The sequence below is a fragment of the Orcinus orca genome, chromosome 6, assembly GCF_937001465.1.
Source record: "Orcinus orca chromosome 6, mOrcOrc1.1, whole genome shotgun sequence".
NCBI classification, from domain to species: domain Eukaryota; kingdom Metazoa; phylum Chordata; class Mammalia; order Artiodactyla; family Delphinidae; genus Orcinus; species Orcinus orca.
This window is the reverse complement of record NC_064564.1, coordinates 120,200,369-120,221,507: the sequence shown is the minus strand read 5'-3', so window position 1 is coordinate 120,221,507 and position 21,139 is coordinate 120,200,369. Positions and strand designations below refer to the sequence as shown.

Below are 21,139 nucleotides of genomic sequence, written 5' to 3'. Positions count from 1 at the left end.
CGTCTCTCCCCCACCAGCCTGGGCCCCGCCCCTCCCCTCCCACCCGAGGCCCCGCCCCCTCCCTCCCAGGGCCCTGGGCTGCTCTGCCCTGGGCTGGGAGGGGACGGTCGACGCCAGCCTTGCCTGGTGCCTCTCCAGGCCTCCCCCTACTGGGCCGTCAGGGCCAGGGCAGAGCTTGTACAAGGAGGGCAAACAGCTGGCACCCACCGCGCGAGAATCGGGCACCGAGGTGTGGGGCTGAGCAACGGTGCCCTCGCGCCCAGCAGGGCGGGTGAGCTGTGGGCCCACCCACCACCTGAGAAACACTATGGCACAAGGAAGAGCAGGTAAGAAGCGGCCGCCCAGAGCCCATCCTTTATTGCTCAGGCTGTACGGTGTGGGCTGCCTGGGGGTCTCCTCCCGCTGCTCGGGGTCTGTGCAGGAAGGAGAGCTGACTGTCCTCCCAGCTGGGACTGGACGGGGAGAGAGGTAACAATGGTCTCCAGAGAGCAGAAGTCAGAGTGGCCGTGGCCAACAGCAGGACGGCTCCTCAGGCCCACGTCTCGGTCTGGAAACGCAGGGTCCGCTGGAGCCTGGCGAGGTAGGCGGCCGCGGCGGGGCCGGAGAGCCCGCCCTCCTCCTGGAAGATGGACGTCAGGGCGTCCGACACATCAGCTGGCATGTACTTGGCGTTGCTGGAGGGAAAGGCAGGCTAGGGCTCAGCACGGTCGGAGTCCCCAGGGGACTGGTCCCCCGCCACGACCTGCGTCCGGGCTCACCCCGCCAGGTAGAAGTGAGCGCCCCGGAGATCCAGCAGCCCCCACACCAGCGGCCCGAGCTCCCGGAGCCGGTGCTGCACGTACACCTTCTGCTCCTGCAGGGTGGGGGGACGGGGTGAGTCTGCGCCCCCCAGCGTTCCTCCCCGCCCCCCACACACCCACCTGCTCCCGGGAGAAGGCCGTGACGAGAGTCAGGCAGCCCCGCGTCTGCAGCTCCTTCCACTCGGCCTCCCAGTAGAAGTCCTGGTCCCGCTGGCGGCAGCCGAAGAACAAGACGTTTCCTGGGGAAGCGCGGGGGCCTTGAGCCAGGACTTGGGCCCTCGAGGTTCAGCCCGGCCACCACCCCACCTGAGACTCTGTGCTCACCGGTCTCACCCTGGGCCACTCGCTCCTGGATGGCCGCTCGGAAGGGGGCCACGCCAGTGCCTGGCCCCACCATGATCACAGGCGTGTCTGGTGTCTTTGGGAACGTCAGGCCCCCGGACCGCACCCACAGGGGCACCCGAACAGGTCCTATCGCGGGAGGGAGGCGGCGTGAAGAAGCTCGGAGGCCCAGGGCCCTAGCCCGGGACTGGCTGTGGTGCACGCGGGGGAACGGGGCCTGCGCACGGCCCCCCGCCCCAGAGAGCCAGGGTCACCTTGCCCAGGGTCCAGAGACGCCAGCCAGTTGGAACAGAGGCCCCGGCGGGGCTCCTTGAGGCGCGTCTGGTACTGCACCACTGCCACGAGAATCTGCAGCCTCGAGGGGTGGGCCTGGGGGAGGGGACAGTGGGTACCCTGCCCTGCTTCAGGCTCCAGCCCCTTCACCCGGCTGGGTCCCAGTGGCCGCTGAGGGTTGGGGAAGGCCCGAAGCCCTCACTCAGGGCCCCGCTGCCCACCCTGGTGGCCCTGGCCCTGGCTGCCCCGAGGCCGGCCCCTCACCAGCAGAGAAGAGGCGATGGAGAAGGCCCGCGGCCGGATCAGGGGGATAAGGTCCAACAGGTAGTCCGGGGGGATGGCGCCAGCCGTGTGTGGGAAGTCGCACAGCACCTGGCGGAGACAGCTTCAGGAGGGCTGCGGCTGGAACGGCCACACACGCCCGCCCGCCCGCCTGCCCCTGCCCGCACCTCCAGGACCGTCCTGCGGGGCCGGGTGCAGTACTCGCACAGCTCCTCCTGGCCCTGGGCCGAGCTGAACTCCAGCAGCTTCTCCCGCTCGAGCTCATGGCAGGAGAGGCAGGCCAAGAGCTCAAAGAAGGAGCGGCGGGGGACACTGGCGATGTCCAGGTACTGGGACACGAGGCGCTGAATGGAGCAGGGCTGGGGCAGCCGCGCGGGGCAGGGGACACCTGCAGTGGGGAATGGGAGGCTGTGGGGGGCTGGGGACGCGGGTGGGTGCAGCCCGGGGGCTGGGGACACAGAAGAGGGCGCAGTGCACGGTGGCAGCAGCGGCGGCTGGGGCTCACCCGGCTCCTGGGGCTGCAGCGTGAAGTGCTGGTCAGGGTCCAGGCCCAGTGCCTGACAGAATTGCTGGACGTGGCTGGCCGTGTTCTCGGGCTGTATCAGCACCACGTCGCCGGCCACAAAGCTGTGGGGGACACCCAGGGCTCTGGGGGACTTCAGAGGAAGGAAACAAGCGGCCAGGGAGGCCGGGGGCGGTCCTTGGTCCCCCCTCCCTGGCCGCCGTCTCTCTTCTCTTCCCCGCTGAGTGCCCGCTTTGGAAGAGGACCTGCTGAACCCCAGACCACGGTCCCCCCTGCTGCGGCCATGCCCCCCACGGGTCCCCAGGACCAGCCCTCACCTGACCCCAGAGCCCGTGATGTCGAACTCAATCAGCCGAACATCCTGGAAGTGTGAGGGGCCGGTGACCCTCTGATTGGTGACCATGGGTGCCAGGAAGGGCTGTAACTCTGAAGGGGGTCCCTGAGGGTCTGTCCCGGCCACACACAGCTCCTCAGAGCACGTGCTGGGGACCTCCTGGAGGAACTTCAGGGTGAACTTGGAGGGCCAGCTGTGAAGGGGGAAGACACTTGTCGGACCACTGGCCAGCCTGGACGAGCGGCCTGCTGCGCCTGCAGGCGCCGCCCCAAGGCCACACTTACGGGATTCCGGGCGGGCTCAGGCCGAGGTCAAGGGGCAAAGGGTGCGGCCCCAGCACCTTCTCCCACAGGTCGTGCAGCCAGGGGTCGATGGTGGCGTCGGGCCTGCAGAGAGCACGTGCACCCTGGTCTGGGGACCCCGCTCCCGGCTGGGCCTGCAGGAGGGTGCTCCGCCCCCCACTCACCCCAGCTCGTGCTGGTCATCGCCCAGGCACACGGGCAGGAGGGCGCTGCCCCCGAGCTGCAGCAGCCGTCGGTGCAGCTTCTTGGCCACAAAGTTGAACCTACGGAGAGACGGAGGCTGGCGCTGACCCGGGCCCCAGGCGGGGGCAGGAGGGAAGCACCCAGCTGGCTGCGCAGGGTGGAGGGTCCCAAGTCTTCCTGGGGTCACTTCGCTGCTCCCTGAAGGGCAGCTCCTCGCAGAGCCACTGTCAACGGAAGGGTCTCTCACTCCTCCTGTGGGCACGCCCACCAGCAGGAATGGATGTCTACGTTACGCACTGAACAGAACTCCTAAGCCCCCGTAGGCAAGGATAACTATGCCACCCATTTTCTGTCCTTTTCACCTGGACGACTGCAGGCCTCGTGCTGCGTCCGGCTCTGGAAGTGTCTGTACCCAGCGACCCCTCCCTCAGCTCCTGTGCTGCACAGTTACGGTTTTAATATCTTGGGAACCTAACGCCATGCATACCCTTGAACACAAAGCCCTCTGTACTTCCCCAAGAAATAACGCAGAGCGATAGCATTCTCTGCTTAGGACATGGCTACGTTGTGAAAACGTTGAAAGAAAAAAAGCCGGGGCAGGCAGTCCCATGGCCACGTCCAGGGAAGTGCTGGCTTCAGGGTGGCTCCCAGGGGCTGGGGTCTTCTGTGCCTGCCGCCTGTTCGCAGCTCACTGTTCTATGTGCTCTTCGCAAGCCCAAATGTCTCATGAAAGGCTTTTATAAAAGTGGGGGAAGAGCAGGTAGGCCTTTGCTGCCCTACGTCACACGGTGACAGGTGACGCTGGCTCAGACCTCGGACGTCCAGCTCCAAACATCACCTCCTGCCCTGGAAGGTGCCTTGGGCGTGGCCCCAGCCTGGCGCCCACCTTGCCGCCCTGCCCACTTCCTGCATGGATCTGGCCTGCCCTCCGAGCCCTGGGGCCTCTGGCCATGGAGGAGGTGCCCGCCAGAGAGTATCTGTGGGACGAGAACGCATGGCCAGGGCCACATCCCGAAGTGGGAGCCCTGGGGGCTGGGCCACCCAGCCCTCTGCCGGGACACCCTGTGCTTGACCCCAAAGACAGTCTCTGCAGGCCAGCAGCCTGCCCACCTTACTCACTTGGCGTAAGATGAGTCCCCAAGGCCCAGGACGGCAAAGTCCATCTGACAGAGGGAGGTCGACGGCAGGTTCCTCCGGAAGATGAACCTCCAGAAGCCCTACAGCGGGAGAGACCGAGCCCGAGCCCCGCTCCTCCCGACTGCAGGGCCGCCGCCGGGCAGCCCGTGCAGCACACCCGTTCCACTCCCCGCCCCGGCCTCCCTGCAGGCCGGCAGAGGTGCTTTAAGCAAATCTCCCCTTTGCCTTTGGCCACTGGTGACCTGAGCCCTGAGACGCTGCCCTCTGGGTGCGGTCCAGGTTTCGCCTCACAGCCCACCTCCCTTCTGCTTTGTACCTGGCCAGACAGAGGCCCCCTGGGGTGGAGGGGTCCTGGGCCTGTCGGGGCACAATTCTGCCTACTGGCCCTGGACTGCTCCCTGGAGTTCTCAAGACTTTCCTGCATGGGCCACCGCTGGGGACCACGCCTGCTCTGCCTCCTGAGACCCCCTGCTCATTCCTGCTTAGACCTTGTCTCAGGCAGGCTGTGGAGCCCCCCAGGGTGCTTCCTGAGAAAGGGTCCAGAGAAGATGCAATTCCCGCGGCTTATGTCTGAAAACGCCTGGCCTCCCCTCACACTGCCTGGTAGACAGCAGGGCACACTTTACAGGAAATCGTCTTCCCCGAGAGCCTGAAGCTTTGCTCTGAGCTGGTCCAACCGCGTGATCGCTGCCGAGAAGCCAGCGTCGCTCTGTGCCCTGCTCTGTCCCTCGCTAGACACCTGGGCACTCTCTGTGCCCAGCAGCTGAAACCCACGTGAGACGTGTGTCAGCAGGAGCCCTGTTCACACCCCACGGGCCCTTCCGGGCACATGGTGGGCTCGCGGGCTGGAGACTCGTCCTTCAGTCTTGTTGCTTCCCTTGGTAATTCCCTCACCACTCTTCCCGTTTCGAGGCTACTGGAATAATCTCGGAATTCTGATATTATCTTTCGTTTCCTATCTCGTTATATTCTCTCGGAGGATTTCTCAATGTTATCTTCTGATCTGGTATCATTTTAAGCAGTGTTTCCTCGTCCGTAGCTCTGCCCAGGTTTTGCGTTTCTGTCCCAAGGGTGCCAAGCTCTCCCTTGTCGCAGATGGAACCCTGGCTGCTCCGCCCCCGCTCCGCCGGGTTCCGCTTGTGCTTCTCCTGGTCACTGTCCTTCACGGGGGTCTTTCCTTGAGAGCGTGGTCATTCTTTCTGCTCTATGTGTACTTAAAAATCTGATAGAGGGGGATTCTCTGGTGGCGCAATGGCTACGAATCCACCTGCCAGGGCTTCCCTGGTGGCGCAGTGGTTGAGAATCCGCCTGCCAATGCAGGGGACACGGGTCAAGCCCTGGTCCGGGAAGATCCCACATGCCGCGGAGCGATGAAGCCCGTGCGCCACAACTACTGAACCTGTGCTCTAGAGCCCGCGTGCCACAACTACTGAAGCCCGTGTGCCTAGAGCCCATGCTCCGCAACAAGAGAAGCCACTGCGACGAGTAGCCCCCGCTCGACACAACTAGAGAAAGCCCGCACGCAGCCACGGAGACCCAATGCGGCCAAAAAATAAATAAATAAATTTATTAAAAAAAAAAAGCACTGATAGAAAACCCCAAGTTCGCGCCTGTCACCAGTGGGGCAAGGCCCTGGCTGCCTGGGAGGGCACACCTGGCCAGTGTCCTCAGAGGACCGTGACGAGGAGGCTGGGCTCTCCCTGTTCAGTGTGCAGCCGGTCCAGGGGCCCCTGGTCTGAGCCTCTCAAAGGAGCCTCCAGTCCGTGCTATGTTGGGCGGGCCCCATCCTGACCACTTCCGTAGGGTGTCCATCCCGGCACTCTGCCCTCCTTTATCCACCCTCGTCCCAGTGTCACTGTCACCACCTTCATGCTGTTGGATTCCGACGTGAAGTCTGTACCTCTGCCAGCTGACCTGACGGAGGTCTTCATCGCCTCCCTCGCCCCACCCTGCGTCTCTGGCATCCACCATCCTCCTGCCTTTGGTCTTCCAGACTTGCCTCCTCTCCTGTGCGTGCTCCTGTGTGGGCTCTCCCACAGCATCCCCACTCCAACCCAGTTCTTCAACCTTCTGCCTCCTTTCCCCCACCAACATTTAAACAGGCCTGCGTTTCTCCGTCTCACGAGTATCCTCTTTTTAACCCCTTAGCCCCACTCAGAGCAATAAGCCTTTTTGAATTGTTTCGTGTACAGACGTTCCTCAAGGCTTCTCTCCCCGAGATCACCAGCAGTCCCTTTGCTGATAAAGCCCAGCAATGCCTCTCGGGCCTCTCCCTGCAGCTCTGAGTGCCGGAGACCATCCTCTGGAAACAGCCAGCTCTCTGCCCTTGACCTTGGAGATGGTGTGCTCCCTCTTCTTGCCCATGGGGCCGCTTTACCGCCCCTCACAGGCTTTTCTCCACCTTCCACGCCCTTCGTGCTTAGGGCAGCTGCCCTGGGGGAGGGAGGCGCCCCCTTTCTCTCGCCTCCACATTCTGGTCACTGTGACATCCACCTCCACCCCGGATCCTCACCGGGGCTCCAGACCAGCTGCGTGTCTCCACCCGGGTGATGTCCAGGCACCTCACCCTCCCTATTCTCTTGCTTCTGTGCCTGGAACCACCATCCATCCTACTACCTGAGCCCAATTTCCTGTCTTGATTCCACCTTCTTTCTCATCTTTGAGATATGATTACACATTCGATCCACTCTACCTTAACATCTCTGGAGTGGGTCCACGTTCCTCTACTCTGCCACCATCCTGGCTCAAGACACCAGGCTCTTGGCTGCGCTGTGCCCCCCCCCCCCGCATTGTCCCTGCTCTCCTGCAGCCTGTTCCCCCTGCAGACAAGTGCTAGTTTTGCTAGAATACGAACATGACCACGTCATCCCATGGGTTCCCTGGCCCTTTGTTTCAAGTCCATCTGCCTCCCTGTGACTGCTGGGCTTCTTGGGATCTGACCTGGCTGCCTGGCCCCTTCTCCTCTCCAACCCCGACCATCCTGAACTGCTTTCTGCTCATCCCAGAGGCTGGGCTGTTTTTCTTCTCTGCAGAGGCTGCTCCCTCTTTCCTGGTGCCTGGCTAGCCCCCACTTATCCTTCAGGACTTAGCCTATACACCTTTCTTCTAGAAAGCTCTCCCTGAACTCCCAGAATGAGCTAGATAGCCCTTATTAATGCTCCCATAACATCTGGCATTTTCCCTGGAAGCATGCACTTCCTGGCATAGTAACTACCCATTCAACTCTTTCACTTTTGCTGTATTTTGAGCTCCGAAAGGGTAGAAACGTGACTACTGGGTTCATAGCCAGATTCCCAGCACTAGATTATGTTTGGAATATAGTGTGTGCTCAAAAGACGGTCAAAGAATCGAAGAATGTTCCCTGAAGGTCAGTTTTGAAATACACACAAGACCCATAACAGATTTATATATAGTCCTGGAAAAACGTGAAAAGCTAAAGTGGTAGCCTGCGAAGAGTTTATTAAGATGGACAACCAGAGCCCCCAGCTCCACCGAAAGCTCTCCTCCCAAATCCATGGCTGACGTGCAGCAGATATAGTAGGGCAACTATTTATTGTGCTTCTCAAGACTTTCCAGGCAATGAAAATGGGGTGAGGGCCGAAGGCAGGGATCTGAGCTCCTAGGCACAGTAAGCCACTTCAGGTCAGCCTTACCTTCATGTTGTCTGGGGGCTCTCCTTGGCCTGTAGTTGCACAAACAAATATCACCAGGGGCTCATTTATCAGATTCACCTCAACAAAAAGACACATATGTAAGGCCTCGGGCTGTAATGACCAGGCATCCTCCCAGCAGCCTGGCTCCGTCTCCTTCACTCAGAGAGATGGGGTAAATGTACTTAACACCCGCGAACGGCTGGCCTGCCTTCTCTCTTTCAGGGTCCACCCTCCTACCTCACCCCCTCCTCCATGTGCTAAGCTGGCCGCTGTTCCCAAGCTTTCTCGGCCCCTAAATCTGCCGTAACGGAAGGGCCCGCTCTCAGACAAAACGCGGCGCCCTAGGGTCAAGGGCTCTGGGGGCCGGCACCCCAAGCCTGCTGGGTCTCCCCGCCGAGGCCCAGGGAGCCCTCACCACGGGGTAGGAGTCCAGGGCCTGCACCCGGCAGCCAAGCTCCCTGCGCCGGGCCTCGCGCCTCAGCCTCTCCGACACATCTTCGGCTGTGCCTGTCTGGCTGCCGAAGAGCACCAGAAGCCGCGTGTTCGGCATCGGGGTGCGCCCCGGGGTCCCCTGCATTCAGAAACTGGACCGGCAGGCAGCTCCCGCTGGCACGGACGGCCGGGATCGGCTCGGACTTCCGACTTCCGGCGTCGGCCGGAAGTGACGCCCTTGGGCCGCGCCCGGCGGGGCATGGCGTCCGAACAAGGCGGTCGTCGGCTGGCGGCCAGTGCTGGGTCCCGGGCGGGGGCCGGGGGATTGGCTGCATACCGGGGCCGAGGGCCGGGGCAGGCGGGGTCGCTTTCTGCCTCTCGCTGGCCGCGGCGGCGACGGCGGCAGGCGCCAGCGAGGACCGTGGGGAGTGGCGGCGCAGCCTGGCGGGTGGCACCATCGGCCGGGCCCTGGCCCGCGCTCAACCGGCGCGATGCTTTTCTCGCTCCGGGAGCTGGTGCAGTGGCTGGGCTTCGCTACTTTCGAGATCTTCGTGCACCTGTTGGCCCTGCTGGTGTTCTCCGTGCTGCTGGCCCTGCGTGTGGACGGCCTGGCTCCCGGCCTCTCCTGGTGGAACGTGTTCGTGCCCTTCTTCGCCGCTGACGGGCTCAGCACCTACTTCACCACTATCGTCTCCGTGCGCCTCTTCCAGGATGGAGAGAAGCGGCTGGCTGTGCTCCGCCTTTTCTGGGTCCTCACGGTTCTTGGCCTGAAGTTCGTCTTCGAGATGTTGTTGTGCCAGAAGCTGGTGGAGCAGACTCGGGAGCTCTGGTTTGGCCTGATCACGTCTCCGGTCTTCATTCTCCTGCAGCTGCTCATGATCCGTGCCTGCCGGGTCAACTAGCCTCGCAGAAGATAAGCTAGAATGCGGGACCCCAGGCTGAGGTCCCACTTCCGCCGCACCGGAGGAGAAGTCTGGGTCTGAAAGCCAGCTTGTGCCCTGCTGGGTGCCCAGCTTTCTATCAGTCATCTCTGAAATGGTTCCCTCAGCAGGGCTAAAAAGAGCAGCCTTGATTCTTAAAACGTATCCCCTCTTATTTCATGCTTTGAATAGCTAATCTTGAATTGAGATCCTGAGAAGGATCCTGAGAAGGCCAGACAGTCCTGAACTCCTCTGACAGTTGGAAACGGCATATAAGTAAAATGTCCTGATGGGCTCTGAGTATTTTCATGGCTCCTGGGAAAGTACCCACTGTGCAAAGGCTGCAAAGCTGGACTCGGATCTCCCCTGGCCAGCAGTGCTGACCTGAGAGCTTACTGCCCCATCCCCCCAGACAAGATTTCCTTAGATGCTTGAGCTCTAAAAAGTGTAAGCCAGCTTGTGTCTCCTCCCCAGTTGCGCTGGGGAGGATGGCTCTTTCTTCATTCCAGCCCAGGCAGACAGGAGTATGTTGAATAAGCATGATCGGGACCCTATCTGGATATCTGTCGCCTGAGAAAACAACTTGCTTTCAACGCGCTGCTTGTCTACCTATCCCAGCAGATTGCAGTGTCACGACTTTTCCACCACCTCACGGCCGGCACTGTTAGTGCACCTGAGACCTTTAGGCCGCCCTAAGGGACCAGAGAGAGGAACAGGTGCTCTGACGCGCATAGCCATTGAGACCTACACGTGGGAAGTTTGCAGATGGTCTCAGGCCACGCCTGTTGGCCTAAGGGCTTTGGTTTGATGCCAGTCAGGTGCCAAATGAGAACATTTGCTGAGATAAAAATAAAATAAGAGAATGTTTTGCTGAAATGCACAGTGGTTGCCTGAACTTTTGAGGGTGAAATGAGATGAATGCTGAGACGCTCCCTGCTGTGTGGTGTAGCTGGTTACAGAGCTGAGGTTGTGAGGGGGGGTGCTGGAACTTGGCTAGAGCATACTGGGTGGATGGGGGCCAGTTCCCTTGGAGAATCCCTGCTTCCTGCCTAGGGAGCCAGGGTGAAGACAACCCAGGTGGACCAGTGTTGAGGACCTACCAAGCAGTTTGTGTGACATCAGAGTCTTTGTGGGCCTTGCTGATCTGCAGAGCAGGGGTCAGCAGTCTGTGGCCTGGGGTCTGTTTCTGTGCTGCCCATCAGCTAAGAATAACTTTTCCATTTTCAAAGGGTTGTAAAAACAAAGAAGAATGTGACAGAAAGCGAATGTGGCCTGCAGTGCCCAGGGTCTCTCAGTCTTGGCACAGTTGGCCTTTTGGGTCGGATCACTGCTGTGTGTGCAGAGGGAGGAGCCGTTCTGAGCATCGTAGAGTGTTTAGCGGCATCCCTGGCCTCCACTCACTAGATGCCAATAGCACCCCTCACTTGCGACAACCACAAGTGTCTCCTGGAGGACAAAACTGTCCCTGGTAAGAACCACTGGGCTAAAATATTTACCGGATGGCCCTTTACAGAACATGTCTTTGGAGCCTTGTTCTAGTGAAGCAGCTTCATGACGCCTGTCCTGGGATGGATGCTGCATGGCCTGAACCATTGATATGCTTGAGTTGGAGGCTGGTGTAGTTTGTGCCACAGCTACAAAACTGTCTCCTACCCAGGATTGGCATAACTTGTGTCAAAGCCAGGTACAAGCTGACCGTTGGGAGCGGGTTTCCTTTTCATGTTATTCTTAGTTTGTTTTGTTGTTCCCCTGTTGTGTTCTGGTAGTTCAGGATTAGGTAATCCTGTCGGCATAGATGTGATGGGCATAAGAAGGCTTAGCTTCCTTCGGAAAGGTGATTTGAGCAGAGTCCTGAAGGAACACTTGACCTCTGGAAGGCCGTAATCCAGTTTCTTTTCTCCAGCTGAATAAACTGGGCTGTTAAAGTACCGTTAACGTAGTGGTAGCTGCAGACTGCCATGGGATCCAGAAGCTGCGAAGGGCCCTGGGTTGAAACCGGCCCCTGGTCTCTGCAGAGCCCCGGGCGCTCTTGGAGCCTGGTCCCTGACAGGTTAGTGGTGTGGGGCTCAGTAGTGTCATTTTTGAACATCTGCTGACTGTAGGGCAGGTGATGGAAAGGCAGGTAACATTTGTCCTTGCCTGTGCCCACCAATTTCCCCTTCTCTCCTTGGCTCCCACAGGCCTGAAAGATTGTGGTGGGCACTGTGCAGCCCTCCACGGAGAGTGAACTTCCTCACGGCAAGTAGGCAGAGAAGCTGTGCCCACAGGGTTAGCCTTAGGATGGGGCCGGTTCAGCGGCTGAATGGAATACACGCCCTGGCTTTTGTGGCTCAGCGTTGGAGAGTTGTGGGCCTGCTTGTGTGCGAGGAGAGAGTCCCCTGCCTCTGTGCCTGCTCACAGCTTCCGCACTCCCGTCCGTGTTTGCTGGGCCCTGGATGACAAAGTGCGGGTAGAGAGTTTCCACCACCTGTCTGAGCCACAGAGTGGATTCTGGGGGCCGGCAAAAGCTAGGGATTTCTGAGAAACCGGTTCCTCAGCACTGGTTGGGGCTCCAGCATTGGCATCTCCATTAAGGCCTGTAGGGGACCGAGGACCGCAGGTGGGCAGTCCCTGGACCCGGAGGGTCCTGGACCGGGAGGCAAGAGGCTGGCGTGCAGCCGGCACACCGCCCACGGGAGCGGGACAGTCTTCCGGTCCCGGGTTGGCCCTTCCTCCACCGTGCTTTCCGCGGGGGTAACAGGCGGGCAGAGTGCTGGCACGACGAGGAGGGACCAAACCCGGCCAAGGTCATACGCGACCTGGGGCCCAGGGGTCCGACCCGCCCACCGGCCAGGATCCACTCCCTCCGGGCTCCGCCCCGCGGGCGCGGCGGGCCAAGGGAGCAGAGGCGGAAGTGGGGGCCTCCACGGAGCGGCGTGAGGCGTCGCGGGCGTGTCCAAGGGGGCCTCCCCAATGGGGACCGGCTCCAGCGATGGGCGCTGCTCCACTGAGGCCCGCGGGAAGGCGGGGTCGGGGAGAGCGTTCTCCAATCAGCACGGCTGGCCATCCTCCCTCCCATAGGTGAGGCTGCCGGGCGCGGGGCGGGTCTGAACAGGCCTCCCCCAATGGGCGGTGGTCAGGGGGGCGTGGCCGCGGCGCGAAGGCCGGCGGCGGGCGGCGGCCGCAGTTCCCGGCGCGCGCTGGCTCCGGCGGCCGCTCCGCAGCATGGCAGGCCTGGGGCGGCCGAGCCCGGCGCCCCGCGCCACGATGCCCGCCTGGAAGCGAGAGATCCTGGAGCGGAAGCGGGCCAAGCTGGCGGCCTTGGGCGGGGGCGCGGCGCCGGGCGCTGGGGCGGGCGCGGAGGAACCCGCGGGGCCGGCGGCCGAGCCGCTGGTGCTGGCCGAGAGCCTGGGCCCGCTGCGCGAGAACCCGTTCATGCGGCTCGAGTCGGAGCGGCGGCACGGGGCGCGGCGCGGCGGGGCCGCCGGCGCGGCGGGGCCGGGGACGCGGCCCGCGCAACATCTGCTGGAGCTGTACCGCTGCGTGCCCGGCGTGCGCACCATCCGCGCCGACAACATCCTCATTATCGAGTCGGCGCCCGGCTTCCCTCCCTCTCCCGTCCCCGGCCCCGGGCCGGGCCCGGCTGCCCGCATCCGCGCCGCCGAGGTGCTCGTGTACGAGGCGCCGCCACCTCCCGGCCGCGTTAGCCGCCTGCTCCAGAAGTTCGACCCGCCGGCCGCGCCGCGCCGCCGTGGGAGCCCGGAACGCGGCCGCCCGGTGCCGCCGCCCTCCCCGGGTCCGGCCCTGGTCCCGCGCGTGGGCGAGCGCGCCGCCTGCTTCCAGCCCGAGCCCGAGCGCTGCGGCGCAGGCCCCGGCCCCGGGCCCCGGCGCAGCGACTTCCTGCACAAGACCGGCAGCAACTCCTTCACTGTACATCCACGGGGCCTGCGCCGCAGCGCGGGCACTCGCCCACTCCCCAACGGGCCCGCGGCCCCCGAGCGCCGGGCCGGCGCTGCCAACGGCCTCACGGGCTCCGCGCCTGGGCCGGGCGAGTGGAAGCCAAAGGTGGAGTTGGGGGAGGCCCCCGCCCACCCTCTCCCCAGCCCCGGAACCCCCAGTGCCACTCTAGCCGCGCCCCCGGCATTGCCCACGCTCAGCCCTGCTAGTGCCACTCCCAACCAGCGCCAGTGGGTCTCCGCGGCCACCAGCGCCAACGACTCCTTCGAGATACTGCCGGCCTCCAAGCCAGACATGGACACGATCCCTGCCGGGGACCTCCAGGCCCGGGCTCTGGCCAGCCTTCGCATGAACTCTCGAAACTCTTTCGTGTTCATCCCCAAGCGCAAGACCTCCGGGGCCCCTCCTGCGGAAGGGAGGCAGTCCGTGGGGCCTCCAGAGGGAGAAGTTGGCTGGGCCTCCCAGCACCAGGAGCGTGAAGCCCAGCAGGTGCCTGGAGCAGATGGTGTGTTTGCCGGTGGGAGGAGCCCCTCGGGGGTCGAGGAGGGAGGCTGCCCCGTGCCAGGCACTACTCTCGTGGACTGGACCGTTAGGTGGCAGAGGCTGTCTTCACCACCCCCGTCCCCACTGGTCGCCACTGAAGCTGAGCCTGCCCGGGGCTTTGGCTTGACCAAGAATGGCAGGGAGCCTGGGAGGCCAGGGCTGCCCGTCACCTTCATTGATGAGGTGGACTCTGAGGACGAGGTTCCCCAAGAAGCCAAACTGCCCTGCCCCGGGGCTGGTGTGCCTCCCCAGTACCACCCGCATCCCACCGGGCCTGGGCACCTGTCAGAGCTTCAGCACCGAGGTGGCAACACCTTCACGGTGGTGCCCAAGAGGAAGCCAGGGGCCCTGCAGGCCAACGGGGAGGCTAGGCCGAGGGAAGCTGAGGAAGAGGGGCCGGGCAGCCTTTCGGAGCCCCCTGCTGCCTTGGGAACCTCAGTGAAGAAGCGCTACCCCACTGTGCATGAGATTGAGGTGATTGGCGGCTACCTGGCCCTGCAGAAGTCCTGTCTCATCAAGGCCGGCTCTTCAAGAAAGAAGGTCAGTGGTGGCGAGTCACAGAGCTGTGGGTATAGCATGTGCCTTGTTCCCAGGACACCTGGCCTGGGTGTGGGATGGCTTCTACATGGACCAGAGGAGAGCTGGAGCTGGGTGGCCGTGTAAGCTCCAGGAGAGGTCAAGCTGTGGGGGAATCCCTGGCCTGGGTTCCAGTGGAACCCTAGTGACCCTGGGGCTGCGGGGACGGCTTGCCTGCTCTGTACCTTGAAAGGCTGGTGGGGAGGGTCAGTTCAGCCAGGGCTTCGTCTGCTTGTTGGTTCTCGGGGCCCTGTCTGGAATTGGCTGGGCAGGACTGTCCCTTTGTAGGTCCCGCTGTTGGCTCCACCCTGGCCTGGCTTTGAAGGGTGGCCTGGCATGTTTTTCTGGAGTCTATGCACGTAGGAGGTGCCAGGATGGAAGTGGAAAGGGACAGGAGACCTTTGATTTGGGTGGAGTCGGACACCTACTGTCAGCTCTCCAGAAGGCATTCTGGCCTGGAGCTTAGCAGGACTTGGCTTCGTGCGAGCGTCTGTTGAGCTCCTAGTGTGTGGCAGGCCTGGTCTGAGCCTGATGCTGGGGAGCGATGAAGACGCTCCCCTCACTGGGGAGGAGAGACTGAGGATGGAGAGAGACCCAGGTGCAGGGCCAGGAGCCTCTTGGAGCCTCACTCTCCTGGCAGGGCTGCTTGGTGGCCTGGAACCCTCTGGGCCCAAGGAGACGTTCCTCAGATTCTTCCTGGTCATTCTAGCACCTAGCACCTGTGTCAGGCCCTGGGGCAAATTCCAAGGCCATCCCCACATGACTCCAATCAGCAGGCTCGCTGGGCGGATGCACCCTCCCCCGGAACCGCTTCTCTTCTGGCTGCTGGTGTCTCGGCTCCTCCCTGAGGCCACCTCTGCCCCAGCCTCAGTTTCCTGGGGGCCCTGGGGGACGGTGATGCGCCGTGCGTCACTGGAGCCCCCTTACCCACTGTCCCGCTGGCGCTAACTAGATGCGGCGTCTCCTCTCTGTTGGCTTCCTTTGATTTCCTGCCTCGGGGTTGGCCTTGGCACTGCCCTTCCTCCCTGCATCATTCTCTCCTTCTCTAGTGAGGGCATCGGCCCTCCTGCCAGCTCCATCTGCCGGGCCAGGCATCCACACCCGTCCCCCGCAGCGCTTCTGGTGCGCCCCGAACCCCCACCTGTCCTGCTCGTCTGACCTTGCCTCACCCTCTGCTCGGTGCTGCGGTCATCCGGTAGCCGTGGTCACCAGCCCAACCCCCATGCTTGCCCTCCCCACCTTGTCTGCTCCTCCTCCTGCTTCCTGACCCTTGATCCCAGCTGCTCTGGGAGGCGTCCTTTCCCATGCTAGCCTGGGGCGGTGGAGGTGACAGAAGCCTCCTGCTTTGTAGACCGAGGATACTGAGGCCGGTGGAGATTGGGGAGCTCGTGGGGTGGGACCCAAGTGTGAGCCCCTGTCCTAACCCGGCTGCCCTTATACTGGGAGCCTGGCCGCAGCCCGGAGCCTGGTCATTCTGTCCCCAGCTGGGGGCAGAGCCATGGGGGTCACTTGGGGCTTGGTTGGAGTGAGAAGGCCACGGTGGGGGCCTGAGGGCCTCTCGAGGCAGGAACAAGTGATGGGAGGGAAGCAGGCCCCGGTCCAGCCTGGCGCTCGGGCCAGTGTGGCCCCCGTCTCTGCCAGCCTGAGGGGTTGGGGGTCCAGATGGATGGTTCCTGGCATAGCCGCGTGGCCTGGCTGGGGCCGTGCCGGAGCAGCACGACCTGCTGGGGGGATCTTCTGCCTGAGCATGCAGTAGCTGCCCTGTCCAGGAAGAGCCAGGACGCCTACGGGTGGGACGGAGGCATGGGGCTGCCCAGCCCTTCAGAATGACCTTGGGCTACCCCTGGCTTTATCCACCCCTCGTCCCACTTGCCTGCTGCCCCTGGGCCTTGTCCTTGCCCAGCCCACTCCAGCCGGCCTGTGGTTTCTATCACTGTCCTGCTCCGCCCACCCCGCGTTCCAGGGACGTGGTGGCCTGGAGGCCAGCAGGACCTTGGCGACCTCCCAGGGCAGGGGTCCTGGTCCCTTTTCCAGGGGGCAGGTGAGGTGCAGCTCTTGATGGCATGGAGCCTGCCCCCGGGTTGCCACCTCTCCGGTGCAGGGTGTTGTGCTCTCACCTGGCCTTGGAGGGCGGCAGCCCTGCCCTGGGTAGTGGGCGCGCAGGCGGCCGGGCACGCGTCCCCACTTAGTTACCTCTTGGTGGAATCACAGATGCCCTCTCTCTCCGTCCCTTGCTGGCCCAGCCGACCACTGCAGGCCGTCGCGGCCACACCCCCTCTCGCCCCCGCCCCCAGGCTGTCCCGGTGGGTGGGGCCGGCCTGCAGCTCCGCACACCTGCCTCCCAGGGGGTCGGCGCTGTGGGCCTCTCCCCTTTGTGAGGTGCCAGCTGGCTGGGCTCCTGCCTGTCTGGCAGCTCCTTCCCCTCCCCTTTGCCCTCCTCACTTTCTAACCCGCTGATCCCCTGCCCAGCCTGAGCGTGCCACGTCCCCACGCCCTCACCCTCGCCTGCGGTGTAGCAGTCACCCTCACCCCGACCGCTCGGGTCCTCAGATCCGAGGCGCCGCTGCCCTGGGGGCTTCTCCACCCGCTCCTCCGCTGGCGGGTGCGGCCTCTCCTTTCATCCGCTCTCCCCGCAGGCACCGCCCCCAGTGGTCTTTTTGGACCCCGGGGACCACTGGAACAGGCCTGGACCCTCCTCCACTCAGCTTCCCCACTGGTGGGGGCGGGGGAAGGCTGCCCTTGATGCCCAGCAGGCGTCCCACCTGGGCTGCTGTGGGAACTTCTGGGGGGCCGTGTGTGGCCCCCGGAGCTCGGGCTGAGTGGGGGATGGCACGTGCTGGGGAGTGTGGCGTGGGGCGGGTGCTCACCCCAGACCGGGGCGGCTGGAGCCCAGCTCCCAGCCCAGACTGCAGGGTGGACACCCTTCAGTAATCCGAGCTGGGCGTGCCGGGCAGGGTGGGGTGAGGGGAACAAAGGGCTCTCTCCCCGTGAGCAGCGGGAAGTGGGCCGAGCCAGGACCCACCTGCTGGCTGCACAGTGCAGCGGGCAAAGTCCCTGAGCCCAGTGAGCAGGTGTGTGCTAGTGCCAGCCCCTGGCTGTGCCCCCCGCCGGTTCCGTCTGCCCGGGGTCTGGAGGCTGCCCCCGCCGCCCGGGCATTAGGAGTCACGTGGGGTCCTGTGACCCACAGACCCGCACTCACGAGGAGCCTGGAGACTGAACGCGAGGTGGGACGTGACCGGAGCCTCGGGCCCCAGCTGGGCGCCGACAGGCCTGTGAGCCCCGCCCCTGCCTGGCCCGGCTGTGCCAGGCTCCGGGCCTGCTTGCACCCAGCCCCCTCGGTCTCCCTGCTCAGAGCTGGTCATGCGGACTAATGAGGGCGTGCTGATCGGCTGGGCCCTGGCAACTGGCCCTTCCCTGTCTTCAGTGGTGGGGGATGGGCCCAGAGAGCTCAGGGTCATCAGGGACAATGCCACGTACCCAGGAGCACTGTTCGCTGCGGGGCCCAGCATTGGGCCCCGGTGCTGGCAGCCCCATTCTGCCTTGGGCTTCTCCTGGGGTCTCTGTCCCCAGGTCTCAGGGAGCCAGTCTTGGGGGGCCCAGGTGACTCCATCCCCATAGGGGCCACAGGATCACCCCACACAGCTGCCCAGGTGGGACGCGCTGAGTCAAGGGCAGCCCCCAGCCCAGGGCAGGCCCCCTGTCAGTGGGGAAGCTGAGTGGAGGAGGGTCCAGGCCTGCTCCAGTGGTCCCTGGGCAGTGGGCAGGCATCTGTGGGCTCTGGTGATTACCCCGTGCCAGGCCTCTGCTCTGTTTGGCCTCGGGGGCGGGAGGCGGGGGCAGCTGGAGGTCCGGGTGGGGCCCATGCGGGGACAGTCACGAACATCTCCATCCTGGTTTGATCCATCTTTGGTGGCCGTCTGCCCGTCTGCTTGCGTCCCTGACTGCTTGTCTGTGTGGACGACCGGGGCGAGGGCAGCAGCGACAGGGCTCGCGACCTGCCCAGCAAGTGCCTGTGTGGGCCGTGCTGAGACGCGCAAGTCCAGAAGCTCGGGGGGCGGGCGGGGATGCCCACGGCTGTGCGGGGCTGTGTGTGCCCGTGGGGTGGTGGGAGGAGCACATTGCGCTCCTCTCTGGACACTGGCTCGGCAGGGCAATGCCTTCTACTCCTGGCCGGCCCTGCACATGTTACCCTGAGGCTGGGGTCCCTCTGCTGCCCAGGGCTGCAAGCCCGGCCCTTCTGTGAGGCCCCTCCCCATCCTGCTGTCCCCAGGCCCCAAGGTTCTCTGCCTGGGGGCCCGACTCCCGCCCCTGGCTCTTTCCAGGGGAAGAGGAGGAACTTGAGCTGGCTGCGGTGTCCTGTGCCCTGGAGTTTAATATTTCGAGCTCCAGCAGGGCTGCTCCCATCTGCTGCAGGCGGGCAGCTCTCGTATTCATTACCGCCCTGCCAGGCCCGGCCGAGCCCTGCCGAGCAGGCCTTGGGGGACGTGCGACTCTTGTGGGGAGCCTAGTCCCGGGTCTCGGAGGGTGAGGATCCTGACCCCCAGTGCCCAAGTCCTTCTACCAGTGCCTGTCCCCATAGCCCCTCAGAACCGGCAGCCTAGTCTGGCCTCTGAGGCCTTTGGGAAAGATTTGCCGCGCATGGAATTCTGGAGCCTGCAGAGGGGGCAGGGTGGACGTGGGCCATGTGGGCAGTCACTGACCCCCACGCGGTGCAGCCTCGGGCTACCTACCTCTGACTCAGTCTGCAAAGTGGGTGATAGCACTTGGGGCCACTTTCCCGGGGCTGGCACGTGGCAGCCGCCCGGCTTCCATGCGGGACCTTGGGGGCCTGGCTTTGGGTGTGCCGGGCCCTTGCCCAACAGTGGTGGTCCGTGCCGAGCTGGGTGGGCAGGAGCATCCGGGTGCCTGGCGAGCTGGGACGTGAACTCAGCCCTGGAGAGAGGCACCGGCCAACAGGAGGGGCTGCTGGAGGTGTAGATGTGAGCTCCCCAAGTGCAGCCTCACCTGGACCTTGCTCCTGCCGGGGAGCCTCTGGCTGGGAGATGTGGCTGGTGGTGCCCTGCCCCCCTGAGAAGGCAGACCTGCAACCCTGGGAACGCCTTAGAGGCTTCTGGAGACCCTGAGGCTCTGGGCTCCTGGGGCTGGCTGGGGTCTGGCCCTTGGGAGGGGTGGGTCACTTGGGATGCGGTGATCCTGGGGTGGGGAGGGGATGGGTGAGGCCTGGGCTGCAGGGTCCAGGTGGAGGGGACTTCTCTGATGAGGGGCGGCCGCCCACTTCTCAGAACCTCTGAAGGGCCAGCGGAGTGTTCGGCTCTTGCGCTGGTCTGACACCCGCGCTGTGCCCGCTCGGTCCCGCTGGAGGAGCCCTGTGGCTGGGCACAGCACTTTCACTGGCGTGCCTCCTGCCCTAGATGAAGATCTCCTTCAACGACAAGAGTCTGCAGACTACGTTTGAGTACCCCCCCGAGAGCTCCCTGCAGGAGGAAGAGGCAGAGGCCGAGAAGGGGAGAGATGAAGAGGAGGAGAGCGAGGAGGGGGAGGGGGAGGGGGAGCCGTCCGGCTCAGACCCGGCAGCCGCTGCGGCGGAGAAGCCCTTCGCGCTTTTCCTGCCCCGAGCCACGTTCGTGAACAGCGTGGGCCCCGAGAGCCCTCGGCTGCCGGACGGCAGCTCCGGTGAGTGCCCGCCTGTGGGGATGGGCAGCCCAGGGGGTGGCCCGGGCCACACGATCATGCAGCCGCACATCCACCGGTGTGCCTGTCGGCCCGCAGGCCTGTCCAGCTACACTCCGAAGCACTCCGTGGCCTTCAGCAAGTGGCAGGAGCGGGCGCTGGAGCATGTGCCGAGCACGGAGGAGCCCCCGTCCAAGGAGGTCATGGTGAGCAGGGTGGGGCAGGAGGGCGGAGGCCCAGGGAAGCGGGGCGTGGCGGGGGTGTGGGTGTGGTGCTCCAACGCCTGGACAAGCCCCATCGACCGCCTCTGTGTCCCTCTCTCAGCTCACCCCTGCCGGTCAGAATGACCTCGCGGACTTCCGAAGCGAGCCAGCCCTCTACTTCTGAGCCCCGCCCTACCAGGATGACGAAGGCTGAGCCCCAGGTGCCCGGGAGCTGCACCCCTTCTGCCCCACCAGGCCTGCCCTCCTACATCCCGCTCTCCCTCCCCGGGGCCTCCCAAGTAGGCCGGTACTCGAGGCCTGAGCCTGGGGCACCCGGGACTCACTCGACCCCGGCTCGGGGGCACTGCCTGTGGGGGAGGGATGGTGTCCTGCTGTACGCCATGCCCAGCGGCTGTCGGGTGCGTCTGGGGTGGGGGCTGACGGGACCCTGACACCACCCCCAGCCCACACCCCATGTCAGCCACTCCGTTTCTGATGAATGGCAAGTCTTTTCCCGCCTCTGATGACAGACCCAATAAACAGCCCTGGATGAGGCCGCCTCTACCTTCCTTGCGTGGTCCTCGGCTGGGAAAAGGGGGAGCGGGGCTCAGGTCTGCAGGGCTATGCTGAGGCACTGGCAGCTGGGAAGCAGCCACCCACGCAGGGTGTGATGCAGGCCCAGCTTGGGTTTCTGTGCCCGGGGGAGGCAGTCCCGGGTGACACCCCACACTGCACAGCCCTGGTGCCCCAGGCTCTTTCCCCACCCCTGTGGCCCTAGTTGCCCTGCTTCTCCTCCCAGCCATCCCCTTGGCTGGACTTCCCTGTGCCTACCCTGTGAGCACCCCCAGTCTCTGGGGCTCCCCTTGCCTCCCAGAAGCGGCTCAGTGGGAGCTATGGTGGGAGGTGGGACGCCAGGTAAGCTCTCTGGGGTCTGGAACTCTCTGTGGGCCCAGGTGGTTGCTGCAGCTGTCGGGTCCGAAGTGGTTTCCCTGAAGGGCCAGAGCCTGGGGGTGGACGAAGTGCAGGGCAG

The 21,139-nt window shown here is 64.0% G+C and overlaps 3 protein-coding genes across 7 annotated transcripts; 2 read left to right on the top strand and 1 right to left on the bottom strand.

Annotated features, from left to right (window-relative positions):
* Positions 1-327: 327 nt before the first annotated feature.
* NDOR1 (NADPH dependent diflavin oxidoreductase 1) lies at positions 328-8,719 on the bottom strand. 5 transcript variants are annotated; one of them, XM_012538738.3, is made up of 14 exons: positions 8,245-8,719; positions 7,830-7,858; positions 4,159-4,256; positions 3,021-3,119; positions 2,839-2,940; positions 2,538-2,747; positions 2,203-2,324; positions 1,865-2,085; positions 1,680-1,787; positions 1,397-1,511; positions 1,125-1,271; positions 921-1,039; positions 759-853; positions 328-674 (listed from the first exon to the last, which is right to left on the bottom strand). In XM_012538738.3, exons 1-14 carry the CDS (start codon positions 8,717-8,719, stop codon positions 530-532), a joined length of 2,085 nt encoding a protein of 694 aa, XP_012394192.2. In that variant the 3' UTR covers positions 328-529. The 5 variants fall into 5 exon arrangements, with proteins under 5 accessions (XP_012394192.2, XP_004284994.1, XP_049567174.1 ...); XM_004284946.4 differs by having other exon boundaries at positions 7,830-7,907; positions 8,245-8,474; XM_049711217.1 differs by lacking the exon at positions 759-853.
* A 33-nt stretch (positions 8,720-8,752) lies between these two features.
* Positions 8,753-10,057, top strand: TMEM203 (transmembrane protein 203). The gene has a single exon (XM_004284949.4). The coding sequence runs from the start codon at positions 8,753-8,755 to the stop codon at positions 9,161-9,163; it is 411 nt and encodes a 136-aa protein (XP_004284997.1). The 3' UTR covers positions 9,164-10,057.
* Positions 10,058-12,322: 2,265 nt separating this feature from the next.
* Positions 12,323-20,663, top strand: TPRN (taperin). The gene is made up of 4 exons (XM_004284950.4): positions 12,323-14,200; positions 19,648-19,909; positions 20,006-20,112; positions 20,231-20,663. Exons 1-4 carry the CDS (start codon positions 12,386-12,388, stop codon positions 20,291-20,293), a joined length of 2,247 nt encoding a protein of 748 aa, XP_004284998.1. The 5' UTR covers positions 12,323-12,385; the 3' UTR covers positions 20,294-20,663.
* Positions 20,664-21,139: the final 476 nt, after the last annotated feature.